At 41.8% G+C, this 8,481-nt stretch overlaps 2 protein-coding genes across 2 annotated transcripts; one reads left to right on the forward strand and one right to left on the reverse strand.

The window, feature by feature from the left end:
• Window positions 1-586: 586 nt before the first annotated feature.
• LOC124219657 (uncharacterized) lies at window positions 587-2,002 on the forward strand. The gene is made up of 4 exons (XM_046627541.2): window positions 587-669; window positions 1,192-1,319; window positions 1,411-1,555; window positions 1,693-2,002. The coding sequence occupies exons 2-4, from the start codon at window positions 1,264-1,266 to the stop codon at window positions 1,891-1,893; spliced, it is 402 nt and encodes a 133-aa protein (XP_046483497.1). The 5' UTR covers window positions 587-669; window positions 1,192-1,263; the 3' UTR covers window positions 1,894-2,002.
• Window positions 2,003-3,194: 1,192 nt separating this feature from the next.
• On the reverse strand, window positions 3,195-7,222 carry LOC124219650 (E3 ubiquitin-protein ligase RNF169). Its single transcript, XM_046627517.2, has 4 exons — window positions 6,831-7,222; window positions 5,769-6,560; window positions 5,539-5,670; window positions 3,195-5,455 (listed from the first exon to the last, which is right to left on the reverse strand). Exons 1-4 carry the CDS (start codon window positions 7,171-7,173, stop codon window positions 4,272-4,274), a joined length of 2,451 nt encoding a protein of 816 aa, XP_046483473.1. The 5' UTR covers window positions 7,174-7,222; the 3' UTR covers window positions 3,195-4,271.
• Window positions 7,223-8,481: the final 1,259 nt, after the last annotated feature.

Below are 8,481 nucleotides of genomic sequence, written 5' to 3' on the forward strand. Positions count from 1 at the left end.
ATTTCAGCACAGGAAATGTAAAACCGAACAAACGCCTTCTGCAAGCAGTTATAGCGGTTCCGACGTAGTATTTCCTGTAGCATCCGATCATGCAAGCCCGAACGACAGACATGCACGAGTCTGCTCACGGATATACTTCGACTTTTTGGCACATCCTCGATTGGGGAATAGCCACCGGGAAGAAGAAGATATATTTCGACTTCTTACATACAGGTGGCAATTCAACGGTTCTTCCTTGTTACTTTCTCACGAATGCACAAACTATAATGAGATTCGTACATAAGCTTGATTGATGCACGTTTATGTATGTGAAAACAGCGCTATAGTGAACAGCTGTAGAAAAATGGTGGGAAAATGCTGATTGCATGTTAATCAGAACGTTTATGGTGAAGTGGCTCAGTGATCGGAGATACTTTTTTTTTTAAGCGGTAGAGCGTAACATGTCATTTGTCGCAAATCTGCAGCAAGCTTCTTTCGAAAGCTCACATATGCAAGTCTTCCTACAACTGCGGAAACAGACAAACATAGTGGTCTGCCGGCAGAGTCATGCATGCGTCCAGGTGATGGCTATTACGTGAATTTGTGACAGAACGCTACCTGGGTTGTAGTTGACATGGCACTGATCTAAATCGAGCTGAAGGAGCCTCAAGACCTGCTGGCAATTTCTGGGTAAGTTTTTGTCTACCAACAGACTGTGACTCAAATTTTCCTTTATATTCCAAGCGAGTCGCTCAGGAAAATATTCTGGGCACCACGCAACCAACTCTAATCTTCCTTATCAGGGAATGATTTTTGCAAGGCGCAAGTTTGCCAGCTGGGGATTTAAAATGCATAAACAGAAGAATAAGAATTGACTGCAGAGTTTTGAATGTGCTGAATTGATATTGAGAATTCAAATACTGAACTGATCGTATTACTCGTTCAAACGTTGTGTATACGAGGCTGCACCCGCAGTCAGAAACCGGTAACACACATAATATAAGATACAGAGATAATTCCACGCACTGGAATCACCTTTTCACAGTTCGTTTTTCAATCCAAACAATCAAACAACCATTGTGATACTTGAGCTATATCATGTACTGGAATCACTTTCTCGAATCAAGTTATATTAAATAAACAGTAATGCAGAATTTAATCCGGGTAGCTACCGCTGATATATAAGGTAATCATGGCATCTCGCTATTCCAGACTGCATCAGACCGCTTGGGCCGCATATTACCGGCTGGTTATCAACCTAAGGTCCTTACAACGTCACAAAAAATGGCCAAGTATCTCATCTTCGTCGTAACTATATTTCACATCGTTGTATCAGCTGTGTAAGTCCGTGTCCATGTACTTTTTACAAGATACATACATGTATCTAAATGTACGTATAATTTTCGAAAACTTGTCAAATGTTATTTTTAGCCAAGCGCAAGCGGCCCAAAGTGGATGCAACTGTGCAGTCTTTCCGATGAACAGTCAAACGCCAATAATCGAGCAATCGCTGCAGTACAACGTGAGCTGTGACGAGGAGGGGGCTGAGATCTGTTCCCAACTCTGCGTGGCTCTGGTAAACATTATACTTGAGTGAAACAAATAACGTCGGAACTTAGAAGAATGTTCGTTTCGCTTGAGTTCCCATGGAAAATGAATAAGAGTAAAATGACAAATACCGTTTTGATGAAATAAATTGTATTTGCAACGCAGGCTCAAGGTGCAAAGGACAAGGCACCGGCAATGATTTGCGAGAAGTTTGGCGCTCTTGTGAGCAACCTGACACCTGCCGTCTTCGCGAGATCCTGCGGCAGCAAAGACGAGTGGAAGTTCACCGGGCTAAAGAGCCCGGAACCGATTTGCTGTCTTGACGCGAAGGAGACGGCGTGTGAGGACTCGAATACTTCAGCCTAGTGTCGAATCTATCGTATCGTGTAATGCCCACGTTTGTAGTAGCTTAGAGCGCATCTGCCCGTTACACATGTATCATTAAAACAAAAATAAACTTTATTAATGCACATTACACATGTACATGTCTTTGCACGATAATATTTATAAGAGACGATGAAAATATTTACATACACAGATAGAATCGATATTGTGTGTGTGTGTGTGTGTATATATATATATATATATTAAAGCGGTTCATAAAAGAAAGATTTTTTTTTCAGTGCGGATTCGTCATAAAACTGTTGTTTATGATGGAAAAAAAATCTCCTGAAAATTTGACCTCGATCGGATAAGATTTCGATGTCCAGCTTTCGAGTTTTCATTTTTACAGCGTATTAAGTAAAACATGAAAAAAATGCTTAATTTAATTCACCGTCCATTTAGGGTGAAAATATAGACAAATATGAAAAATATCAAGAGACCTTTTTTGTAGTCAATAATATTTAGTACAAAAAAAGTCTCTAGATATGTTATTCAATTTTGCATATTTCGAGAATTACTGTAACTTAAAACTGACAAAAGTGAAAAATCAAAGATAATTGTATTGAATTCAGAATAAATAAAGGTTTTTATCATTTTCTGTTTCTAAAATATCCTGTTACCTATAACGAAAAAGGTCTCGTGATATTTTTCATTTTCGTCTATATTTTCACACGAAATCGACAATGAATTCGGGTAAGCATTTTTTTTACGTATTATTTCAATGTAAAAACGAAACCTCGAAAGCAGGACCTCTAAATCTTATCCGATCGAGCTCAAATTTGCAGGGGATTTTTGTCATCATAAATAACAGTTTTATGAGGAATGCATATTGAATATCATTTTTTTTCCGGTGAGCCACTCTATAGAACACGCACACACACATATATATATATATATATATATATATACCTTTGTAATACTCGGAAATAATATTAATTTGAAAAGAAAGAGGATATGATTTTTTTAAAGTCAACCGCAGTTAAATTTATTAGGATGGAAAATAAAGCATCTCGTGTTAGATTTACCTGCGTTTTTTGTTGCACATAGGTATGTAGTACGAAAGTATGGTACGTTGCACAGGGGATGAATCTGCGACGGATACAACGCGTGGCTACGAATCACCTTTTGCATGATATACAGCTTGCGTGTCCTCGACGATACAGCAGAAAGCGACGAAGATAACGGGCTGCATCGATTAATTCTATTTTGCACATCCTTACAAGATGACAATTGGCTGATGATTATCTATATAATTATCTGCTATATTTGCATACCTAAAATGCTGCCTGGAAGCTATTCCGTATATTTATTATTTTTTTCTTTTTTCATTTAAAAAAATGTTTGTTTACGGTAGTAACCGTTACCTCACCACTTCCACATGATTACAATATGATCCTACATCGTATATTATACGTACACGCATAATCGCAGAAATTGACCGATTCTAAGTCCATTCCATGTACAACTTAAATCTCCTCATTATTACACACTGTTCTTACTAAAAAATATATCATATTTCTCCTATATAGGCGTTGCGTTAGGGAGAAAGGGTAAAACACAACTACCGTGCGAATTTATGGTGTCCCAAGGGTGGTATATCACGATAAATCCGCAGATACCGGTTTGAGCCTGAAATGAAAGTAACGTTGAATTCTCATTGGCTTTCGGTTTCCTCTTCAAAATCCCAACACCTCCAACGTGCTACTTGTTATTCAACGTTCAGTTTATATTACATTCACTACGCATAATATAACTATCACGCTATAAGTCTATAATAATATAGTGTTTAGAGAGAAAATGAGACATATGTGTCGTGTTCATATAATATGTATGCAAGCTGCGATTGCATCAGGGTCGAGGGAACTCTTATGTACAAGTTGCACTTTTGTTGAAATTTATTGTTAGATTTCGGAGTTCATCCGAAAACCCAACATATACGCCATCATAAATGTATTCATCTGCTTTTTTCAGGAATTTTAAGACAGTATAACCTTCCCTGCCGAATGGCAATATTCACCGCAACTTATAAAGTTCAGGTTCATTAGTTACCGTTCGACTATTGTCCGGATGACGCACATCCATTTTTTCTTTTTTGCGACACCACCAGTGAGCCGAACGATATCCTTCAATAAAATTTTCAATCTTTTACCTTGTATAGTCAACTAACATGCGTACGGTAATAATCTATTTAACACAATAAAAATCAATTCACGCCGCTGTCGGTACACCGGCGATACATCTATGTGCGTATGTATGGCAAGGAATTAGACGAAGTATGTGTACCGCGGTCTCTCGTCTCCCCTGCCAATCAATGCGCTTTTCAAGTTGCCAATGAACGTCACTCGCGGTGATCTTCGTCATTAGACACACCGTCTTCGAGTCACACGGCGCTTTTCGTTTTCCAGCATGGAAGTCTCCTTCCCTTGGATGCGCAGCTGCTTGCTGAATCGGTCTCTGATGCCGACGCCGTCAACTGCGAGGACCTGCTCGATGTTCCTCGAGTTGAACCGACTGCGCCGAGAACCTCGAGTACGCCCGGAGATCCTCTCCATCTCGTCGAACTTTGCCTGCAGCCTCTGGGCGAGCTCAAAATCCTTTTTCTCCTGCAGGAGCAGCCTCTCTATCCGCCGCTGCTCTTGTACTTCTTCATCTTCATCCTCCTCCTCCCCCGCTTCTTCTTCTAGGTCTGAACATTGCATTTCAGACTCTTGGTGGGATTTCGTCGTCGTAGTTTTTTCGCCTTTCAACTCCCCGCCGCTTCTGGTCAAGGTTCTTGTAGACTTTCTGCTACCGTAGATCGCACCCGTCTCAACCACAGACTCCGAATCAACCTGCGAATCGGTGTCCTCGTCCTCGGATCTGGTACACCTGCCTTTCTTCTGCTGGGCACCAAGTCTCGCGTTGGTCGTTTGCTTCGCAGCTGACTTAGTCGTCTCTGTGAGCGGTTTTCGTACGGTCGCACTCTTTTTTTCGGTAGCCGTGCAACGCTGCTTCTCAGGCGCTTCCGTTTTCTGCAGTTTACTCTTAACACCGCGGGACATCTTCCGTTTTTTTATCCTCTCAGCAATATTTTCGACGGCTTCGTTGGGGCCATCCAACGGGAGAGACCAAGAATTGTTACTGGAGGAATTTGAACTTGACGCCTCGTCTCCGGAGTTGTTCGTTTTTTGGTCTGTATTCGTTTCCTCCCGGTCATTGCTGGACGAGCAATGTTTCCTCCGCTTGAACTTTGCTGGGCTGTCGTACTTTTGATGTGCCATTGAAAGTGCCACGTCCTCATCGAGGATCAACTTCTTGCTCACCTTAGTACCGTTTATTATCCTGTTTATGTTTTTTGCATAGTTTTTATTACCATCATATGGAATTTCTGTGGACAAATCCAGCCTGCGGACTGTCTCTGACACCTGAGATTTTGCTAATTTGCTCGGATTTGGCTGTGGTTGGTTCGGACAGTGTGATGTTGATGGTCTGCTTTCCGGTTCATCTTTCACAACATTGCTAGTGGTTGGACGATGCTCTAGTTTCAACATTTTCTTCGTTTTTCCTGAAAAATCAAATTTATTGTATAGTTCGGATGGAATGTGTCACAGTATAAATGATGTGGGTAGACACAGAATAAAACATTACCTTTGAACGCGCTGTAGGACCATGTCGACAATCGTTTCAACTCCATTGCTACTGGAGGTTTGGGAATGGCGTTTTGTACTTGTTGCAATGTGGCGACAACTCTGATCAGCTTTGGGTCAATTGGGCAACCATCTGAAAACGATTTCCAACTGTAAGCCTTGCATTGTTTACTATCCAGTTCTTTTTCAATAACATGTGATGATAATTTAACATCCAGCATTAAAAATTACCTGGCGTTACTCCTAGTGGTGTCCTCGGCATTGCTTTAATGGGTTTGAAATGGTGTATCTCTATGTTTATGCTGTCATGGCTGCAGCTACTCTCTGCACTTCCAATGCGCTGGTCATCCCCGCCAGTCGCCAAGCAAACCTCAACACCGAGACTTTTCGGTTTCCTGTTTAAGACGTCGCTGGGCACATGGAGCTCCTCCTTGCTCTGAGTGCCATAGATCTTCGAAGTCGAGCAGCTGGGCTTGGACACATAGCTCTGGGCTGGCAGTGACCTGATCTTGGTCGCGACTTGGTGTTTGGTTGACTTACTTGTAGGGCTCGTGAGCTGGTCGCATTTTGGGGACTGGAACTTGTCTGCAGGGCATTTATGGGAATTGGACATGCCTGCTTTTCCATCGGAGGCATACCTTTCCGCGCGCAGTTTAGAGATCAGAGCAATATTCGAATTCCACTCTACTCGCTCTGTCAACTTGGTCAACTCAGTCGCAGTCGACTTGGCGATTTGCATCTCTCTGTCGCATCCAGCTTCTCGCTCGTCGGCATGTTTCTCCCTCACCTTGACTTTGTCTCCAGTATGTCTCTTCGCTAAATCTTTTGCGACTGCGCGATCCTTGACCAACCGTGTGATATGTTGCCGCTCCTCTGCCTGTATCTTGTGAATCAACGCCTCGCTCGCAATTCGCTCCGCCTCTCGTAGCCGCCTTCTTTCCTCTTCTGCAAGTTCGAGTTGCGCCTCGTATTCCCGCCGAATCTCACCAGCTGCGCTCAAAATTTTGTTTGTCCTTCCAAATCCTAATGAAGGAAAAATAATGGACATTTTAAACTGGTTTGTTTACAAAATGGAAGTGGGAGGGGGAATTGGCGTTATTGTCAGTTGCGATACAAGATTGCTTATTTGCATTACAATTCGAAGCGAGATAGGACAGCTGGAGAGATGCATGAGATCCAAGAGCGAAGCTGTGGAGCAAGCAGGCTGGCCGAGGGTGAGAAAATTAAGACTCAACTTATTTTTGAATGAGATATAATTTAGAGGTTATGTTTGTTTGTGGAGTCAGGACCTACCGGAATCGAGGTCAGTGTCAACGCCGTCGTGTTTAGCTTGTATTTCCTTGGAGAACCTGGTCTTGATCAGCGTCCATAGTTGGCCGTTGACGAGAGTGTCCGACTTGGTAGCCGTCCTTAGCCAGGAACCTACTCTGACTCTGCAGAGGGGACAGCTTAGGCTGTTGTGCTGTATCGTACCGTTGAGGCACCTCAGGCAGAGGCTGTGGGCACAAGGAAGGGTCACAGGCTCGATCAGGATTCCCCTGCACACGGGGCACATCAAGTCGGCAAGATTCAATTCCGCGGACGCGCGCGAAGGAAGGTCAAACAATTTTGACGTTGGTTTCAAATACGTCGCCATTTTTCCATCGCGAGTTTTTCTCTCAACTTTTTCAACTGCTCGGGATAGCAGAAGGAACGCTTAAAACTGGGATGGCGGCTACCGCGGTCCTCGTTCCGCCGTTCCGAGCGGATCCTGATTATTTTTGATGGAGGAAATTATGAAAGCTATACCCTCTGATCCTCCTGGTCTTTATTCTTTTATCACTCGACGTGCTATTCGATCCGACTTGAATTACTTCGTATTTACACATGCATGTATCTCTTGCATAGGGTCTTCTTGTCCATGTCCACTGTAGCCCAGTATTAACGCGAGGGAATCCGCCTACAGTGTGTAGGCATTGTTTTGCTACTTCTTATGACCTGCATTTTGTAAGGTTTATGACGAAAGCAGTGTCAATTGCTTATACACAGGTGGATTTAATTTGCCCAGATAGTCATGAATACTTTGCGGACTGTTATATCTCTCGATCTGTTTCAAGTATAAGGTCAGGTTTTCTATATTACCTATGTATCCAATTTTACAATGTCAGTACATATCGCATAACTTTTTATTTCATCAATTCACTTATAATAAAGTTACTTTTTATGGAATGTACACTTTTCCGCAGAATGACGAAACCCTAGAGTGTCGCTTGTATACTGTGTTTACGATTTTTTTCCGTCTCGCCCCCCAAGTTACCTTCAAATAATTCAAAAGCAATTACCTAATTTTTTCAGATATTTACCTCAATTCAAACACGTGCCACCAAGAGGGTGGATTTCCCCATTTAAAATACACGTGTTTCGGACACATTTTGAGCATATATCTTATTGTAAAAGTAATCATGTTCAAAGAAATCCGTATCTGTGAGGTTTTAGTGGCATTAGTGCTACTATCTGAGAAAAAATTCACATCATCATACCAGGTAATCTAGACAAATTGCACTTCCTTTAAATAAAAAGAAAAATGAGATTTCGAGGGTGTGCACTTCGTCTAGATTGCTTGATGATGACGTGAATTTTTTCTCAGTTAGTAGCACTAATGCCCGCTAAAACCTTCCAGTTATGGATTTTATTTGAACATTATTACTTTTACAATAAAATATCAGCTAAGATGTGTCCGAAACACGTGTATTTTAAATGAGGAAATCCACCATCTTGGTGGCACGTGTTAGAGTTGAGGTAAGAATGTGAAAAAATTAGGCAATTATATTTGAATTCTTTGAAGTTGATTTGGAGGGTGAAACGGAAAAAATTCGTCAACACTCTAATGTATAGCCTATTTCATACAATTGCATGATCAAATCGCTAAATGGTACAAGTTTGGAACATGTCGCACAATGTATAC

This window comes from Neodiprion pinetum, chromosome 5, assembly GCF_021155775.2.
Source record: "Neodiprion pinetum isolate iyNeoPine1 chromosome 5, iyNeoPine1.2, whole genome shotgun sequence".
NCBI lineage: Eukaryota > Metazoa > Arthropoda > Insecta > Hymenoptera > Diprionidae > Neodiprion > Neodiprion pinetum.

Excerpts from the sequence above, each read along its gene's own strand:
- LOC124219650 (XM_046627517.2), bottom strand. The coding sequence starts at position 7,173 with ATGGCGACGTATTTGAAACCAACGTCAAAATTGTTTGACCTTCCTTCG. Across the intron at positions 6,561-6,830 it reads TGACACTGACCTCGATTCCG|GATTTGGAAGGACAAACAAA; the intron begins GTAGGTCCTGAC and ends TTCCTTCATTAG. Across the intron at positions 5,456-5,538 it reads GTCCTACAGCGCGTTCAAAG|GAAAAACGAAGAAAATGTTG; the intron begins GTAATGTTTTAT and ends TTGATTTTTCAG.
- LOC124219657 (XM_046627541.2), top strand. The coding sequence starts at position 1,264 with ATGGCCAAGTATCTCATCTTCGTCGTAACTATATTTCACATCGTTGTA. Across the intron at positions 1,320-1,410 it reads CACATCGTTGTATCAGCTGT|CCAAGCGCAAGCGGCCCAAA; the intron begins GTAAGTCCGTGT and ends TGTTATTTTTAG. Across the intron at positions 1,556-1,692 it reads CCCAACTCTGCGTGGCTCTG|GCTCAAGGTGCAAAGGACAA; the intron begins GTAAACATTATA and ends TTTGCAACGCAG.